The following is a 20,610-nucleotide window of genomic DNA, read 5'->3' as shown; positions in this document are numbered from 1 at the left end:
CAGTACACGCTTGAGCCTTGAACAATGCAGGTTGGAACTGTGTGGGTCCACTTATACATGGATTTTTTTACAGTATATTTCTGTTTTTCTCTTACAACCTTCTTAATAACATTGTCTTTTCTCTGGGTCACTTATTGTAAGAATACAGTATGTAATGCATACAGTACACAAAATGTGTGTTAATTGACTGCTCATATTATAGGTAAGGCTTTTGATCAACCGTAGGCTGTTAGTAGTTAAATTTTTAGGGGCTCGAAAGTTATAATCAGGTTTTTGACTGTGCAGGGGGTTGGTGCTACTAACCCTCGTGTTGTTCAAGGGTTAACTGCACAAAATCAGTAGCATTTCTATACATTCACAATGAACAATCTAAAAGTGAAATTAAGAAAACAGTTCTATTTACAATAACATCACAGAGAGAGAAGATATCTTGAAATCTTAACTTTTTATAAAAGAACATATAATTTCATCATTATACCAAATCTTACCTCATACTCCTGACTATAACATTCCATAGTTTTCTGATTTCCTGGGAAGATGATTATTGGAGAATTAAAAGCATTTTTTTTTTCTTATTATGGTATGGATCTTTTCCAGTGCATATTTTAATTTGTAAATTCTGGTATGTAGGAAAGCTATTGGAATCTATTTGGCAAGTGACCACTTTCTCATTCATTAACTTTTTATAGGTTTTCAGTTGAGTCTTCTAGATTTTGTGTGAAGATAACTATTTTTTCTCTTCCAGTGTTTATAGTGATTTCATTCCTTTTTATGGCTGAATAATATTCCATGGCATGTGTGTTTCACATTTTGTTTATCCATTCATCTGTCAATGGACACTTGGGTTGCTTCCACCTTTTGGCTGTTGTAAACAATGTAGCTGTAAACATTGGTCTACAGGAATCTTGTTTGAGTCCCTGTTTTCAATTCTTCTGGGTACCTATGCTCAAGAGTGGAATTGCTGGATCATATGATAATTCTGTGTTTAACATTTTTTTTTTCCATAGCGGCTATACTATTTTACATTCCTACCTAATTTGCTTTTATACTACTAGAATTTTTGTATCTCTATTAGTATTTTGAAATTCATTGGTAATTTTCTTTGTGGTACTATATTGATTCCATTTGTCGATTATAATAAAACCAGCTTTGATTTTGAACATTCTCTCTGGTTTCCCAGGTTCGGCCACTAATGGTATGATATGATAATTATCTGTTTCTTAAAAGTTAGGGGGAAATGCCTGTCAGTCTTTCTGGGCTCATTATGTCCTTCAGGGACATAATTCTTTGATAGCTTTATCCAGTTCCTCCTGTGGTCATAGGTTTTATTTGTTTTTTTTCCTCACAATTTGAGTGGATTGTCACTATTTATGTTTTCTTACAAAATAGTCTGTATCATTGAATTATAAAAATTTTATTAGCTTTCAGGGCACCTGGGTGGCTCAGTTGGTTAAGTGTCCGAGTCTTGATTTCAGCTCAGGTCATGATCTCACAATTGTGAAATCATGAAATCGAGCCCCATGTGGGGCTCCATGCTGAGTGTGGAGCCTGCTTAAGATCTCTCTCCCTCTTCCTCTGCCCCTCTCCCGCTCACATGCTCACTCTCTCTTTCTCTCTCAAAAAAAAAAAAACAAAAAACAAAAAACAAAAAAAACCAAAAAAAAACAAAAACAAACAAACAAACAAACAAACAAAAAACCCCAAAACAAAATCTATTAGCTTAGCAAATACTGTCTATTAAAAGAAATTTTCTCATCTGGGGTTATGTCACTTTTCTGATCCCTAATTTTGTATATTCTCTTTCAAGACCAAAACTTACTGTTTTTTTTCTTCATTTTTCTTGAAGAAATAGCTCATGGATTTGTTCATCAATTTTGTATTTCTTATGTTTGAACTTTTTTTACACATGGAAACATTTTTATCTTGCCAATTATACAAGTGTAATAGACTTTTTTTTTCTCTGTATGCCTTTTGACAAGATTTTCAGACTTGCTGACAAGATTTATTCCTGACCATAGCACTGATTCAAATAAAATCTAGAGGAATTACATTATGAGGACTTATAATCTCAGGTAGTAAAAGAAATGTATAGTTATTAAATACAGGCATACTTTGGAGATACTACAGGTTTAGTTCTAGACCACCAATAAAACAAATATCAGAATAAAGCTAATTGGAGCCTGGGTGGCTCAGTCGGTTAAGTGTCCAATTTCAGCTCAGGTCATTCCCTGTGTCAGGCTCTGTGCTGACAGCTCAGAGCCTAGAGCCTGCTTCAGATTCTGTGTCTCCCTCTTCTCTCTGCCCTTCCCTGTTCTCACTCTGTTTCTCTCTCAAAAAAATAAATATGAAAACAATGTAATAAAAAAAAGAATAAAGCTAATCAAGTGAATTTTTTTGTTTCCCAGTGTATGTAAAAGTTAAAGTTGTATAAAAGTTATGTTTACACTGTTTTCTATTAAGTGGATAACAGTATTATGTCTAAAAAATATATGTAACTTAATTAAAAATATTGTATTGCTAAAAATTGCTAACCATCATCTGAGCTTTCAGCATGTCCTAATCACTGATCACAGATCACCATAACAAATATAATAATAATGAAAAGGTCTGAAATAATTGTGAGGCTTACCAAAATGTGACACAGAGACATGAAGGGAGCAGATGCTGTTGGAAAAATGTAACCAATAAATGTGCTCAATGCAGGGTTGCCACAAATTTGTAAAAACTCCTATCTGTTCACAGTAAAGTGAAGCACAATAAAGCAAGGTGTGCCTGTATTCATATTAAGAAATAGCTGCAGAAAGCTAGAAACTCATGGTGCATGGGTGACTCAGTCGATTAAACGTCTGACTATCGATTTCTGCTGAAGTCGTGGTTCCAGGCTGTGGGACCAAGCCCCACATCAGGCTCTGTGCTGAACGTGGAGCCTGCTTGGGATTCACGCTCTCTATCCCTCTCCCCCTCTCTCTGGCTCACATGCCCTCTATCTCTCTCTCTCTCTCTCAAATTAAAAAGATAAAGAAAGAAAGAAAGAAGAAATCTAGAAACTCATGTCTTCTACAAGAAAAAGCTGCCAGGATGAGAAGGAATGAAGTATGCCCCAAAGACCCACCCAGGAGCATTCACAGGCAGATAGAGAACCATTGCAGTCTGGGAGAGAGGAGTACCTTGATGAAAGCCATACAGGCTCTATTTCTAGATTACAAAAACTTTGCCCTTTAGTTATGAGACTCTTGCAGAACTTATTTACAAGTCAATAATTTTCTGATTAAAATAATGGTATAAATTTTCTAAAACAAGAGCTATGGGGTTTTCAAAATGAAATAGTTTTGTTCTGTGAATTTCTTAGTGTGCTGTTTGCTTTTGGTTCCATCTAAAGTTACTAATCACTAATTGCCACTCCTGCACTGTCCTCATTTCCGATCCTTGGTTTCAGGTTTCCTGAGGAGTCTTGAAACACTTGATAGCTACAAGAAACATTTTTGTTGTTGTTCATTTTTGAAAAAGCAACAACTGTATTGTTAAATTTTATTTTATTGTCATAAAAACACTTAACATATCTATTCTTTTAAGATGTGAAGTGTACAATGTGGTATTGTTAGCTACATGTAGGGATGATGTTGTATAGTGATGTTGTGTAGTAGATCTCTTGAACTTAATCATCTTGCATGATTGAGACTTCATGCATTTTTTTAAGTTTATTAATTTATTTTGAGAGAGAGGGAAAGAGTAGGGGAGGGGCAGAAAGAAAGGGAGAGAGAGAGAGAATCCCAAGGAGGCTCTATGCTGTCAGCGCAGAACCCAACATGGGGCTCAACCTCACCAACTGTGAGATCATGACCTGAGCCGAAATCAAGAGTCAGACGCCTAACTGACTGAGCCACCCAGGTGGCCCAAGACTTGATACATTTGATTAATATCTCCAATTTCCCTCTCCTGGCAGCCTCTGACAACCACCATTCTATTCTGATTCTATGAGTTTGACTATCTTAAACTTTGTTTCTAGAGTAGCTTCAGGTTCCCAGCAAAATCGAACAGGAAGTACAGACACTTGCAGTATACCTCTGCCCCACACATGCAACCTCCCCAACTACTGACATCCCACACCACAATAATACATTTATTACCGTCAATGAGCCTATAGTCACATATCATCTCACTCAAAGTCTATAGTTTACATTAGGGTTCAACTTGGTGTTGTACATTTGGAGGTTGTAACAAATGTGTAATGACATATCCCTACCATTTGTAGTGTCAGGTAGAATAGTTTCACTGCCCTAAAAATCCTCTGTGCTCTGCCTGTTCATCCTTCCATCCCTGCTAACCTCTGACAACCACTAATTTTTTTACTGTCTCCATAGTTTTGCCTTTTCTAAGGTGTAATATAGCTGTGATCACACAGTATGTAGTCCTTTCAGATTGGATTCTTTCACTCAGTAACATTAAGTTCCACTGAGTAATACTAAGTTTCCTCTATGTCCTTTCATGGTTAGGTGGCTCATTTCATTTTAGGCTAAGTAACATCCCATTGTTTGGTTGTACCACAGTTTGTGTATGCATTTACCTACTGGAGGACATGTTCATTGTTTCCAGCTTTGAACAATTATGAATAAAACTACTATAAATATTCGTGAACAGGTTTTTGTGTGGACTTAGATTTTCTACTCATTTGGCTGAATATCAAGGAGTGTGATTGCCAGATGGCATGGTAAGAGTATATTTAGTTTTCTAAGAAAGCGCCAAACTGTCTCCCAATGACACTGAACCCTTTTGTGTTCCTGCTAGCATTGAGAGTTCCCATTGTTTCATGTCCTCACCAGCATTTGGCATCGTACATATTTTGGGTTTTGGCCATTGTAATATGTGTATAGTGGTATTCTTATTGTCTTAATGTACAATTCCCCAATAACATATGATGTTCAGCCTTTTTTCACATACTTCTCATCTGTATACCTTCTTTGATGAGGTTCAGGTCTCTTGCCCTTTTTCAAATTGGGTTATTTTCTCATTGTTGAGAAATGTTAAGAGTCCTTTGTAGCAATCCCTATCAAAATAACACCAGCATTCTTCACAGAGCTAGAGCAAAAACAGTCCTAACATTTGTATAGAACCAGAAAAGACCCCAAATAGCCAAAGCAATCTTGAAAAAGAAAACCAAAGCAGGAGGCATCACAATCCCAGACTTCAAGCTGTATTACAAAGCTCTAATCATCAAGACAGTATGGCACTGGCACAAGAAAAGACACTCAGATCAATGGAACAGAATAGAGAATGAACCCAGAAATGGACCCACAAATGTATGGCCAACTAATCTTTGACAAAGCAGGAAAGAATATCCAATGGAATAAAGACAGTCTCTTCAGCAAATGGTGCTGGGAGAACTAGACAGTGACATGCAGAAAAATGAACCTGGACCACTTTCTTACACCATACATAAAAATAAACTCAAAATGGATGAAAGACCTCAATGTAAGACAGGAAGCCATCAAAATCCTCGAGGAGAAAGCAGGAAAAAACCTCTTTGACTTTGGCTGCAGCAACTTCTTATTCAACATGTCTCCAGAGGCAAGGGAAACAAAAGCAAAAATGAACTATTGGGACCTCATCAATATGAAAAGCTTCTGCACAGTGAAGGAAACAATCAGCAAAACTAAAAGGCAACCAACGGAATAGGAGAAGATATTTGCAAATGACATATCAGATAAAGGGTTAGTATCCAAAATCTATAAAGAACTTATCAAACTCAACACCCCAAAAAGAAATAATCCAGTGAAGAAATGGGCAAAAGACATGAATAGACACTGTTCTAAAGAAGACATCCAGATGGCCAACCGACACATAAAAAAATGCTCAACATCACTCATCATCAGGAAAATACAAATCAAAACCACAATGAGATACCACCTCACACCCGTCAGAATGGCTAACATGAACAACTCAGGCAACAACAGATGTTGACGAGGATGCAGAGAAAGAGGATCTCTTTTGCACTGCTGAGGGGAATGCAAGCTGGTGCAGCCACCCTAGAATACCGTATGGAGGTTCCTCAAAATTAAAAATAGAACCACCCTACAACCCAGCAATTGCACTAGTAGGTGTCTATCCAAGGGATACAGGTATACTGTTTCAAAGGGGCACATTCACCCCAATGTTTATAGCCGCGCTATCGACAATAGCCAAAGTATGGAAAGAGCCCAGATATCTATTGACAGATGAAGATGTGGTGTATACACACACACACACACACACACACACACACACACACACACTGGAGTATTACTCGGCAATCAAAAAGAATGAAATCTTGCCATTTGCAACTATGTGGATGGAACTAGAGGGTATTATGCTAAGCAAAATTAGAGAAAGACAAATATGATATGACTTCATGCATATGAGGGATTTAAGATCCAAAGCAGATGAACATAAGGGAAGGGAAGCAAAAGTAATATAGAAACGGGAGGGGGACAAAACATAAGAAACTCTAAAATATAGAAAACAGAGGGTTGCTGGAGGGGTGCTGGGAGGGGGGATGGGATAAATGGGTAAGGGGTGTTAAGGATTCTACTCCTGAAACCATTGTTGCATTATATGCTAACTGACTTGGATATAAACTAAAAAAGAAATTAATTAAGAAAATCCTTTGTGTATTTTAGACAGTAGTCTTTTATCAGATGTGTCTTTTGCAAATATTTTCTCCCAGTCTGTAGCTTCTCTTGTCATTCTCTTAATACTGTCATAGGCAGAGCAGAAGTTTTTAATTTGAATAAAGTGTAACTTATCAGTTATTTCTTTAGTGGATTGTACCTTTGAGGTGGTATCTAAGAAGTCTTCACCACCACCACCACCACCCCCCCACCCCGCCGAGGTCACTTATGTTTTCTTCTGCCATCTTGTAGGAATTTGATAGCTTCACATTGTACATGCAGCTCTATGAGCCATTATGAGTTCATTTTTGTGAAGGGTGTAAGTCTATGTCTAGATTCCTTTTTTATCATGTGGATATCCACTTATTATAGCACTATCTGTAGACCAAACTCTTTATTTCCCATTGTATTACTTTCAAAGATCAGTTAACTATATTTATGTGGCTCTATTTCTGGGCTCACTGCTGTGTGTTCTATTGATCACCAGGACCACGCTGGAACCAGCTGAACATCAGCCTGCAGCCTCCCCATTTGCCCTTGGGCTCCTGGCTTCCTTGCCCAGACCCCTTGGCCTTTCTGTGGCCTTTTTCCATCCCGCGCTCCCTCTCAGGTACAGGTCTTGGCTCCCTCTCACGTCCTTACCAACCAGTCCAGCCAAGTCTTGCTTCAGGATCTACCCTTCTAAGGAGGCAGCAGAAAGGTGTAAATTGCACAAATTGTTCTTTTCTAGAATAATTTGTTAAAAAGTCCCCTGTCAGAAACATCTATCTTAAGATGGGAGAAAATCCCAGATTGCACATTGGGTACTCTGGGCCTCTTACCTCTGGTTTGGGCTGCTTCTCCAGAAGGAGAGGCCAGGATGAAGGAATGGGGGATCCTCAGTAGTCCTGGAAGAACATGGGGAGGTCAGCATGGTCTGCCCCCACACACTATGCTAGGCTTCTTGTCTGGAGGTAAGTTACTCAAATCCTTGGGACTTGCTTTGTGCTCTGTGAAAATGGGGCTAATATTGGACAGATTGAGGTAACGTGAAGTCCAGCAGATTGGTCAGATTTATTAATGATTACTTATATTTTACTTTCTGTCTTTTAGATTTTGTGTTACTTTCCTTTTTTTTTTATTTTGAAATAATTATAGATTCATAGAAATTGTACTGAAATGTACAATGGTGTCCACTGTTCCCATCCACCAGCCTTCTTCAATTTGATGTAACATAACACAACCATAATACAAAATCAGCCTAAGGAGATTGACATTGATGCAATCCAAGAGACTATTCAGATTCCACCAGTTAAAAATACACTCGTGTGTGTGTAGGGGTGTGTATGTGTGTGTGTGTGTGTGTGTGTGTGTGTGTGTGTGTGTAATGCTCTCCAGTCTCATTACATGTGTAGCTTTGTGGAACCACTGTCACATCAAGGTACTCATCTGTACCCCCCCCCACCCAACCAGGCTCCTTTGTGCTACCCTTTATTGCCACCCTCACCCTCTCCCTCCCCTCCCTAAATCCAGGCAACCACTAGTCTTGTCTCCATCTCTATCACTTTGTCATTTCAAGAACATTTTTATAAATGAACTTACAAAATGTCACCTTTTGGGATTGATTGACATTTTTTTTTTTTAATATATGAAATTTATTGTCAAATTGGTTTCCATACAACACCCAGTGCTCATCCCAAAAGGTGCCCTCCTCAATACCCATCCCCCATCAACCCTCAGTTTGTTCTCAGTTTTTAACAGTCTCTTATGCTTTGTCTCTCTCCCACTCTAACCTCTTTTTTTTTTTTTCTTTTTTTCCTCCCCCTCCCCCATGGGTTCCTGTTAAGTTTCTCAGGCTCCACATAAGAGTGAAACCATTTGGTATCTGTCTTTCTCTGTATGGCTTATTTCACTTAGCATCACACTCTCCAGTTCCATCCACGTTGCTACAAAAGGCCATATTTCATTTTTTCTCATTGCCACGTAGTATTCCATTGTGTATATAAACCACAATTTCTTTATCCATTCATCAGTTGATGGACATTTAGGCTCTTTCCATAATTTGGCTATTGTTGAGAGTGCTGCTATGAACATTGGGGTACAAGTGCCCCTATGCATCAGTACTCCTGTATCCCTTGGATAAATTCCTAGCAGTGCTATTGCTGGGTCATAGGGTAGGTCTATTTTTAATTTTCTGAGGAACCTCCACACTGCTCTCCAGAGCGGCTGCACCAATTTGCATTCCCACCAACAGTGCAAGAGGGTTCCCGTTTCTCCACATCCTCTCCAGCATCTAGAGTCTCCTGATTTGTTCATTTTGGCCACTCTGACTGGCGTGAGGTGATACCTGAGTGTGGTTTTGATTTGTATTTCCCTGATAAGGAGCGACGCTGAACATCTTTTCATGTGCCTGTTGGGCATTTGGATGTCTTCTTTAGAGAAGTGTCTATTCATGTTTTCTGCCCATTTCTTCACTGGGTTATTTGTTTTTCAGGTGTGGAGTTTGGTGAGCTCTTTATAGATTTTGGATACTAACCCTTTGTCTGATATGTCATTTGAAAATATCTTTTCCCATTCCGTTGGTTGCCTTTTAGTTTTGTTGGTTGTTTCCTTTGCTGTGCAGAAGCTTTTTATCTTCATAAGGTCCCAGTAATTCACGTTTGCTTTTAATTCCCTTGCCTTTGGGGATGTGTCGAGTAAGAGATTGCTACGGCTGAGGTCAGAGAGGTCTTTTCCTGCTTTCTCCTCTAAGGTTTTGATGGTTTCCTGTCTCACATTCAGGTCCTTTATCCATTTTGAGTTTATTTTTGTGAATGGTGTGAGAAAGTGGTCTAGTTTCAACCTTCTGCATGTTGCTGTCCAGTTCTCCCAGCACCATTTGTTAAAGAGGCTGTCTTTTTTCCATTGGATGTTCTTTCCTGCTTTGTCGAAGATGAGTTGGCCATACGTTTGTGGGTCTAGTTCTGGGGTTTCTATTCTATTCCATTGGTCTATGTGTCTGTTTTTGTGCCAATACCATGCTGTCTTGATGATGACAGCTTTGTAGTAGAGGCTAAAGTCTGGGATTGTGATGCCTCCTGCTTTGGTCTTCTTCTTCAAAATTCCTTTGGCTATTCGGAGCCTTTTGTGGTTCCATGCAAATTTTAGGATTGCTTGTTCTAGTTTCGAGAAGAATGCTGGTGCAATTTTGATTGGGATTGCATTGAATGTGTAGATAGCTTTGGGTAGTATTGACATTTTGACAATATTTATTTTTCCAATCCATGAGCAGGGAATGTCTTTCCATTTCTTTAAATCTTCTTCAATTTCCTTCGTAAGCTTTCTATAGTTTTCAGCATACAGATCCTTTACATCTTTGGTTAGATTTATTCCTAGGTATTTTATGCTTCTTGGTGCAATTGTGAATGGGATCAGTTTCTTTATTTGTCTTTCTGTTGCTTCATTGTTAGTGTATAAGAATGCAACTGATTTCTGTACATTGATTTTGTATCCTGCAACTTTGCTGAATTCATGTATCAATTCTAGCAGACTTTTGGTGGAGTCTATCGGATTTTCCATGTATAATATCATGTCATCTGCAAAAAGCGAAAGCTTGACTTCATCTTTGCCAATTTTGATGCCTTTGATTTCCTTTTGTTGTCTGATTGCTGATGCTAGAACTTCCAGCACTATGTTAAACAACAGCGGTGAGAGTGGGCATCCCTGTCGTGTTCCTGATCTCAGGGAAAAAGCTCTCAGTTTTTCCCCATTGAGGATGATGTTAGCTGTGGGCTTTTCATAAATGGCTTTTATGATCTTTAAGTATGTTCCTTCTATCCCGACTCTCTCAAAGGTTTTTATTAAGAAAGGGTGCTGGATTTTGTCAAAGGCCTTTTCTGCATCGATTGACAGGATCATATGGTTCTTCTCTTTTTTTTGTTAATGTGATGTATCACGTTGATTGATTTGCGAATGTTGAACCAGCCCTGCATCCCAGGAATGAATCCCACTTGATCATGGTGGATAATTCTTTTTATATGCTGTTGAATTCGATTTGCTAGTATCTTATTGAGAATTTTTGCATCCATATTCATCAGGGATATTGGCCGGTAGTTCTCTTTTTTAACTGGGTCTCTGTCTGGTTTAGGAATCAAAGTAATACTGGCTTCATAGAATGAGTCTGGAGGTTTTCCTTTCCTTTCTATTTCTTGGAATAGCTTGAGAAGGATAGGTATTATCTCTGCTTTAAACGTCTGGTAGAACTCCCCTGGGAAGCCATCTGGTCCTGGACTCTTATTTGTTGGGATATTTTTGATAACCGATTCAATTTCTTCGCTGGTTATGGGTCTGTTCAAGCTTTCTATTTCCTCCTGATTGAGTTTTGGAAGCGTGTGGGTGTTCAGGAATTTGTCCATTTCTTCCAGGTTGTCCAATTTGTTGGCATATAATTTTTCATAGTATTCCCTGATAATTGTTTGTATCTCTGAGGGATTGGTTGTAATCATTCCATTTTCATTCATGATTTTATCTATTTGGGTCATCTCCCTTTTCTTTTTGAGAAGCCTGGCTAGAGGTTTGTCAATTTTGTTTATTTTTTCAAAAAACCAATCTTGGTTTCGTTGATCTGCTCTACAGTTTTTTTAGACTCTATATTGTTTATTTCTGCTCTGATCTTTATTATTTCTCTTCTTCTGCTGGGTTTAGGCTGCCTTTGCTGTTCTGCTTCTATTTCCTTTAGGTGTGCTGTTAGATTTTGTATTTGGGATTTTTCTTGTTTCTTGAGATAGGCCTGGATTGCAATGTATTTTCCTCTCAGGACTGCCTTCACTGCGTCCCAAAGCGTTTGGATTGTTGTATTTTCATTTTCGTTTGTTTCCATATATTTTTTAATTTCTTCTCTAATTGCCTGGTTGACCCACTCATTCGTTAGTAGGGTGTTCTTTAACCTCCATGCTTTTGGAGGTTTTCCAGACTTTTTTCTGTGGTTGATTTCAAGCTTCATAGCATTGTGGTCTGAAAGTATGCATGGTATAATTTCAATTCTGGTAAACTTATGGAGGGCTGTTTTGTGACCCAGTATATGATCTATCTTGGAGAATGTTCCATGTGCACTCGAGAAGAAAGTATATTCTGTTGCTTTGGGATGCAGAGTTCTAAATATATCTGTCAAGTCCATGTGGCCCAATGTCTCATTCAGGGCCCTTGTTTCTTTATTGATCGTGTGTCTAGATGATCTATCCATTTCTGTAAGTGGGGTGTTAAAGTCCCCTGCAATGACCACATTCTTATCAATAAGGTCGCTTATGTTTATGAGTAGTTGTTTTATATATTTGGGGGCTCCGGTATTCGGCGCATAGACATTTATAATTGTTAGCTCTTCCTGATGGATAGACCCTGTAACTATTATATAATGTCCTTCTTCATCTCTTGTTACAGCCTTTAATTTAAAGTCTAGTTTGTCTGATATAAGTATGGCTACTCCAGCTTTCTTTTGGCTTCCAGTAGCATGATAAATAGTTCTCCATCCCCTCACTGTCAATCTAAAGGTGTCCTCAGGTCTAAAATGAGTCTCTTGTAGACAGCAAATAGATGGGTCTTGTTGATTGACTTTTTAAGCTCAGTATAATTCCCAGGTTCATCCAAGTTGTTGCACAATCAATAGTTCTTTCCTTTTTATGGCTATGTAGTATTCCATAGCCAGTATGGACAGTTTGTTTATCCATTCACTTCTTGAAAGACATCTGAGTTGGGGCTATTATGAATAGAGCTGCTATAGACATTCATGTACAAGTTCCTGCATGAAATTAAGTCTTCATTTCTTTGGAATAAATGCCCAAGAATGCAACTGATGGGCTATATCCTTTTTTTTTTTTTTTTTTTTTTTTTGTATTTGAGAGAGCGAGAGAGAGCATGAGTGGGGAAGAGAGGCAAGGGGTGGGGGGAATCCCAAGCAGGCTCCACGCTCAGTGCCGAGCTGGATGCGTGGCTCAATCCCATGACCCTGGGATCACAACCTGAGCTGAAATCTCAGACACTTAGCTGACTGAGCCACCCAGGCTCCCCTGATGGGCTATATCCTAAGTCTCTTCATTATATTTGTTTCTACAGCTCCTTTCTATTTCTTGACAAGTGCTTCTGGTTATCTGTTTATGGTACTGATAATATGAGTAACCTCTAAAGACATGTATACTGAATCATTGTTCAAGCTATGGCAAAAATTTTTCCTCTTCATGAGGATGGGTGCAACATAGAGAAAGGTGGACCTCCGTGATTACACCAGGTCACGTGCAGGTGCTAAATGAAGGTGATGCTTTCTTCAGCTGTGTGGGAAATGTTCATTCTTATCAGTAATCAAGAACAAGGAATGCTTCTAGCAAGGGGTAAGTACATTAATAGCAATACTACCAGCAATAAGTAAGGGTTGCAACTAAAGGAATTTCTGAGAAAATTAACAAAATTGTCACAAGAAGTAGGTAATAATTACTTAAGTAAAGAGATGAAGTAAATTATACCTTTTCCCCATTGTTTATATCATCCTTATTTCTTCTTGATAAATTCTTTTAACTTTATAAGAAACGGTTTCCATCTTATATAAACTATTCCAAAATATGAGGAAGATGAAAAGCCACCATCTATGAAGAAGAACCACCCTGAAATAGAACAGAAAATACAATGTTGATTTTACTAATGAATAGGAATACTTTTTTAGGTGAACTGATATATCAAAACAGCAGTCTGCTAGTGTCCCGGGCAATATTGTTGGGCTTCTTTCACTCAGTATAATTATTTTGAGATTCATTCATGTGGTTGCATGTTATCAATAGTTAGCTCCTTTTATTGTGTGTGTAGTGTTCCATTCTAAGAACAAACTATGGTTTGTTTATCCATTTCACCCGTTGATAGACATTTGCATTATTTCAGTGGTTGTTTTGAGTAAAACTTCTGTGAATGTTATTTTTATCAAGTCTTTGTGTGGGCATATGCTTTCCTTTCACTGAGGACATAAAATTACGAGCTACTTGAATACCTTACAGTTGAGCAGATTTATGCAGGCTCTGGAGGCTGAGTGAACAAATTATGTGAGGGACATAGGAATCGCCAACGTGGCTGAAGCAGAGGACCCAAGCGTGAGCTTTGCATCTGGTGTTTGATGGCTGTGCATTTGATTGCAGGCTATTTTCTTTGTTATGGGCTCTCCATTTTCTCTCAGAATGAAGTCCTGAATTCTTCTTGGCCTCTTTGGACCTCTCACATTGTGCCCAACCTTCCTTTTCAGGGTCCTTAACTATGCCCACTATGTTCTTTCCTTTAATGAGAATAAGATCCTTTAATGAGAATAAGAAGATGGTGATAACAGCTTAGCTATATTGTGGACCTGGGACTCAGGTATGCAATCTACATGTATTATTGTGTAATCCTTCCAGGAGCCTCATGAAGGAGGTACCATTTTTATGCCTTTCGTGCAGGGAGGAAACCACAGCTCAGAGATGTTAAATAACTTGTCCAGGATTGCACAGCTATTAAGTGCTAGGTTGGATGTTGGACTAGATCATCTGACTTCAGAGCCAGCACCTTTAACCACAATGTTGTACACCCGTCATCACTGAAAGGACAGATTGTGAATGGAATTTAATACGCCATTTAAACTGTTCTTCCATATCATCTAGTTAATTCCTATATTCCTAACGTAAGTGTTTCCTCCCACTTACGTGGCAGCCCAGACTGGGTTGGATCACCTTGCACCATGTGCCTGTCTCAGATCTCTGTGTCTGTCCAGCTGAGCTGGGAGTGCAGCATGGATATAGATGCCCTCCTTTGCTGCCCTTAGTATCTACTGCCCAAAGAGTGCTAGGTACTCAGTAATAGCATTGATTAAACCAGTTGAATGAGTGAATGAATTTTATTATCAGATATGCATGTTTGTCATCAGCTTTATTGAGATATTATTTACACATACAGATGTGTAACCACAATCAAGATAAAATTATTTCAATCACTCTAAAAGTTCCCTGTGCCCCTTGCAATCTCCCTCTACCTTCCAGCTACCACTGTTCTGTTTTTCTGTCCCTATAGTTATGCCTCTTCTAGAATTGTTTTAAAGTTTATTTATTGAGAGGGAGAGAAAGTGAGTACTAGTGGGGGAGGGAGAGGGGCAGAGAAGAGGGAGAGAGAATCCCAAGCAGGCTTCACACTGCCAGTGCAGAGCCCAATGCAGGGCTCGAACCCATGAACCACAAGATTATGACCTGAGCCAAAATCAAGAGTTGGATGCTTATTGAGCCACTCAGGCACCCCTAGAATGTTTTTTTAAGCAATCTCTATACCCAGCATGGGGCTTGAACTCATGACCCCTACTAGATCAAGAGTCCCACACTGTTCTGACTGAGCCAGCTAGGTACCTCTCCCTTCTAGAATTTTAGACAAATGGAATTATACAGAATGTAGTCTTTTGTGTCTGTCTTATTTAATTTAGCAGAATGCTTTTGAGATGCACCTGTGTTACTGCATGTGTCAGCAGTTCCAGGTATATATTTAAAACCACCTTACATAGTTATTTTGGTAACAGTCCAGAGATAAACAGCCCCACTAAGGTTTGGACTTGGTTTGTAAGAACAGCAGTTCCCAAGGGTGCTCCGCAAGATCCTTTAAGAATGTCCACAAGGCCAAAATGATTTTCATAATAACCCTAAGATGTTATTTGCATTTTATCTGAGTTTTCCAGATGCTACATGGTGTGTGGTATCATCTGTAGATTGGTTGCAGAAACAGATGGAATCCATCTGTCTTCTATTAAGTTGTCTGGCTCAAAGAAATTTGTAAAAATGTTAATGCTACTCTTCTAAAAGTTTTTGTATTGGAAAATATAATATTTTATTAAAAATTTTAATTATATTAACATGTAATAGATTTCTTGTTAGATACATGAATAGATTTTCTTTTAATTTGAGATAGTATGCATGGATGGGGTGGGGGCAGAGGGAGAGGGAAAGAGAGAATCCTGAGCAGGCTCCATGCCCAGCATGGAACCCGAAGCGGGGCTCGATCTTACAACTACAAGATCATGACCCGAGCTGAAATCAAGAGTTGGACATTTAACCTCCTGAGCCACCCAGGCACCCTCATGACTTCTCATATGACAAATAGTAATAAATATAAGTTATGTAAACAGAAGCTCTTTGGGGGCTTCAGGTTTTTAGTTGTTGAGAAACCCTTAGTCCAAGAAGTTTAGAATCTCTAGACTGGGGACATTTTTAAAAAGGCATCGGGAACAGGATGAGGAAGTCTTGGAACTGAGTGGGCTTAGAAGAGGTCTGGAGACCTGGTTCATGGTGCCTGGAGAAGGGGTCTCCATCAGGTGGTGCCACATAGAACATGGGCTGGAATGTAGGGACAGGCAGTGTTAGCCACAGTCTTGTTGTCAGCCTCCTGCTCCCTCCCTGGACCTGGTTGGGCAGGTTCTGTTGATGTTCTTGCTTCCTACGAGGAGCCATTGGGCAGCCCACACCTGTGGCTGGCTTGCAGGACGGTGATCATGTGGCCTGGAGATGGCCACTCTCCTGAGATGAAGCTGCAGCTACAATTGGACTTCAGGTTTGGCACTTGCTAAGGATCTGATGTCTGTGCTGTATTCTGATCCCAGGGCAAGCATAGGAAATTATCAGGACCTTTTGTTGGCTTTCAGGAGAAAATACCCTCCCCATCTCTCTGCAGTAGAGTTCTAAGCTCAGATTGAAAGACTGTCTAAAATAATTATTTTAACAAAAGCAGGTGGGAGGCTAGTCTTCTTACTGGCAAAATTCTTGTGGGGAAAGCTACGTGTGGATTTTAGTTAGTGATTTTGATAAAGCTGTTAATAAGCAGCAAAATTGCACCTGCTGTCTTTGACCTGTTAACTGCTCTTCTCTTACAGGAGAAAGGGCCTGTGGTTCCGACTGAGGAAGATTCTTCTCTGTGTTCTGGGGTTGTATGTTGCCATTCCATTTCTCATCAAACTATGTCCTGGAATACAGGCCAAACTGATTTTCTTGAATTTTGGTAAGTACCACGTGCCCACTTTGCCTTTAATTTTAGTAAGGGTTCATTTGCATGATGATTTATATATTTGCATATCTACCACCCAGATCGAGAAATAGAAACATTTCTATTACCCAGAAAGTTCCCTGTGCCCCTTCCCGGTCACAGGCTGCTATAGTGACTGAATTACTCTCCAGGGCTGGTATCTGTGTACACAGGTGACTTCTGCATGGGCAGAGGTCTTTCTTTAGCTGAAGTGGATGAAAGTGTTAACAATGTGGAGAGTCTTCTGAAGCTGTTGTGTTGGAGATGCTTTGCCCCTTGTGCAGTCTAGGAGGTTAACTGTCCTTGGAAAAGATGACCACTTAAAGATGACCACCTTAAAAAAAAAAATTAGGACTTTTTCTGGAAAAAAAAAAAACAAAAATTAGCCTGATATGCTTTGGTTTCTATGGAATTATATGCTGACTTTATGGGTGCTGTAGTCTCCTTGAGTTAACTTGGATCTTGCATGGTCTTTATTCATGCTGTGTATTTACTTTTGTGCAAGTGGGAGGAGAAAGGTCCAGAAGTATCAAGTTTAGGAAACAGAAGGCAGAGGGCTCCCAAGTACATAATCCTGGGAATAATCCTCTCCAGGAGCATCATTTTACACCTAGAAGATGAGGCTAGGAAGGAAGAGGTTGGGTCTGTGGGTGTTAGAATTTGAGGATAGAACTTGGTGCTTGGTACACAGCAGGTGCTCTGTAAGTGATGGCCTTCAGCTCAGGTGTAGGTGGCACAAACCAGTCAAGGCAGGCTCTGTGCGTGCTTTTAGCTATGTTGGTTTGCAAAGAGTGTGTTTAAACCGTGTGTGTTTGGGAGGAGAGGCTGAGAAGCTGGGGCTGATGTCGTGGGAGGAGGCAGCAGGGTTGCTGGTAGAGTGGAGGGAGGAGGAAGCTCATGAAGATGAGGAGGAGGACAGGCAGGAGGCGTTGAGATGGCTCTTGTGTGACTGTGGCCTGAGACAAGTTCAGAGAGTGGGGTGGCACTGGGGGCAGGTGTGTCAGGACTCCAGAACTGTCTTCTATAGTAGCTCTGCAGGTGCCTGGGTGTACGAGTTCAGGGTTGTTAAGTCTATAATGGATTTAATCACAGGAACTTGGAAGTCACTGGCTAAAAGGGCATTTCTGCTCTAAAGAGGAACAGTAGGAGGAGGAAGAGAAATAGTAAGGTCAATGTTTAATACTTTGTAAATCTAAAGTAAGTTTTTTACTTGGTATCTTAAAATAAGTGTAAAATACTTGTATGCCAAGAGGCATTTGATTTTTCTAACAAACTTAGCTGAGTTTCTAGGAATTTATCTTGTCTAAGTTTTTGCCAGTGTGAGAAACACAAACTTAAAAAGAACTAACAACATAGTAAAATCAAGGGAGCTTTGATTTTTCTGACTTTAACTCTTAAATGTCCACAGTTGGTCCAGCACAGAAGAGAGTTTGAGTTTACATGTAAATATGAAGTTATAGGGCTGCATATTCCCGGATGGCAGATCTTAGGATTGAATGGCTTTTCCAACTCTGTAAGCCTCTGGGTGCTTTGGGCAGGTGCCTTTGCCACATGGTAGGGTCCCAGCAAATAATTTGAATTGAATTGATTTTCTTTAAATCAGTTATTTGGGCTGTTTTAGACACAGCCCACAAATGTTGCTTGGTTGGTTTCCTAATGAAATAGCAGGATGTTCCACAGGAGCAGAACTTTGGGGTTCTTGTAGGCCAGTCCTCTGCACCTCCACAAGGATATTCTGGTCTCTTACCCTTTCCTTCCACATGTCTGCTGCATGGTAGTGAGGTTACCTCCTCTGTGGGATTGTGGGGGTCTCGAGTGTAGCCCTGCAGTGTTTTGGAAGTTTCACCCCACGGTGCTGGAGGGCTAGCGTGTTGGAGTAGCACCTCCATTTTTGTCTCCTTGAAATGTGAATCATGATCCTGTGGATTTCAATTTGGACACTAAAGGAAGTCTAACAATCTTTTGGGCCTCAGAACCTGATTAAAGAATATATATATTTTTTTTAATTTTTATTTTAGAGAGAGAGTGAGCATGTGAGTGGGGAGAGGGGCAGAGGGAGAGAGAGTGAATCTTAAGCAGCCTTCATGATCTGCACAGAGCCTTGACACAGAGCTCCATCTCATGACCCTGAGATCATGACCTAAGCCGAAATTAGAGTTGGACACTCAACCGACTGAGCCACCTAGGCACCTCAAGAATATATTCTTAACTTCACACCAAATCTATCTGAAATCAAATTCATAAATCAGATAAATAAGCTTTAGAAAAAGCTTAGCTCCTATGGTTTCAGGCATTATTCTACTTTGAATATATTTCATAAGCAAAAAATATATGATCATTCCAAAAACAAAATTAACTGCAAAGCCCTGAATGGTAGTAAAGAAGAAAAAGAAAATCATTCTGAGAAAATTGTTAATTTTGTTGCTTATATATTTCCTGCTGGTCTCTTTTGTCTGAGTCTCTACACATAAATATAAATATATGTGCTTTTCATACTCAGGTTCAAAAGTATGATTCCATCTCAGTGATGTTGGGTGATACCCGGTATTTGTGGTCTTGAAGTCTAGATAACTTTTTTGTTGTTAAACTGAAGTATAGTTGGCATATAGTATTACATTAGTTTCAGGTGTATAACACAGAGCTTCAACAATTATATGCATTACTCGGGGCTCCTCACAATAAATGTAGTTACCATCTGTCAGTATACTAATTTGCTACAATATTATAGACTGTATTCCCTGTGCTGTACTTTTTATCTTCATGATATATGTATTTAACTAGAAGTTTGTACCTCTTCATCCCCTTCCCCTATTTTGCCCGTCTTCCCACCCCCTTCCCCTCTGGCAACCAGCAGTTTGGTCTCTGTTTTTGTGGGTCTGGTTTTGGTTTTTTTGTTTGTTTGTTCTTTTGTTTTGTAGATTCCATTTGTTTTATAGATTCCACGTGTAAGTGAAATCATATGGTATCTCTCTTTCTCTGTCTGATTTATTTCACTTAGCATATACCATCTGTGTTGTCTCAAAATGGCAAGATCTCATCCTTTTTTATGGCTGTGTAATGAAATCTAGCTATCTTCTCTGCAGTTCTTTTCCCCTCAGATCTAGAACTATCTCTTGGTGAAAGGAATGTTTCAGTTCAGAGGCCTGCACAGAACTGCTCCTTTGCACATTACCTTGGGCCTTTTTTTGGAAATAGGTTAGATATATAAATTATATATTTGTTTTTAAAGCAGAAGGCCAGCCAACTTGCTTTAACATTCTCTGGGACAATAATTCTTAAGCTTCCTCTTTTTCCTTCCTCTTAGCAGTCCCTGTTAACCCTTGATAGCTGCCTTTCTTTTAAATTTTTTTTATTTGAGTGTAGTTGACACACAGTGTTACATTAGTTTCAGGTATACAGCATAGTGACTGGATAAGTTGAAAAATTAGGCTGTGCTTACCATGAGTATATCATAAACATGATTACAGTATTATTGACTATTCCTTATGCTGTGCCTTTCATCCCTGTGACTAACTTACTGCAGAACTGGAATCCTGTACCTCCCACTCCCCTTCTCCTATTTTGCCCATCGTCCCCCCCTCCCTGGTCCCCCGCCAACACTTCTCTCTGGCAACCATCAGTTTGTTCTCTGTGTTTGTAGGTCTGATTCTGCTTTTTGGTTGTTTATTCATCTGTTTTTGTTTTTGTTTTAGATTCCACATATGAATGAAATCATATGGTATTTGTCTTTCTCTGATTATTTCACTTGGCATGATACACTGTAGATCTATCCATGTTGTCACAATGGGAAGCTATGGCCCTTTTTTTATGTCTGAGTAATAGGTGTGTGTGTATGTGTGTGTGTGTGTGCACGCACACACATGCTACATTGTCCTTATTCATTTGTCTATCTGTGGACACTTGAGCTGCTTCCATAATCTGGCAATTGTAAATAATGCTGTAATAAACA

At 39.4% G+C, this 20,610-nt stretch overlaps 1 protein-coding gene across 2 annotated transcripts in view; it reads left to right on the top strand.

The window, feature by feature from the left end:
• The window catches only part of ABHD12 (abhydrolase domain containing 12, lysophospholipase), a 91,742-nt gene that overhangs the window by 46,004 nt on the left and 25,128 nt on the right, over positions 1-20,610 (top strand). For both annotated transcript variants that reach the window (XM_045443696.1, XM_045443697.1), the window contains exon 2: positions 16,513-16,637. In XM_045443696.1, the coding sequence (XP_045299652.1) occupies positions 16,513-16,637 (125 nt within the window). The remainder of the gene's footprint in view (positions 1-16,512; positions 16,638-20,610) is intronic.

Source organism: Leopardus geoffroyi, chromosome A3, assembly GCF_018350155.1.
Source record: "Leopardus geoffroyi isolate Oge1 chromosome A3, O.geoffroyi_Oge1_pat1.0, whole genome shotgun sequence".
Classification (NCBI taxonomy): Eukaryota; Metazoa; Chordata; class Mammalia; order Carnivora; family Felidae; genus Leopardus; species Leopardus geoffroyi.
The sequence above is the reverse complement of the archived record's forward strand: the minus strand, read 5'-3'. Positions and strand labels throughout refer to the sequence as shown.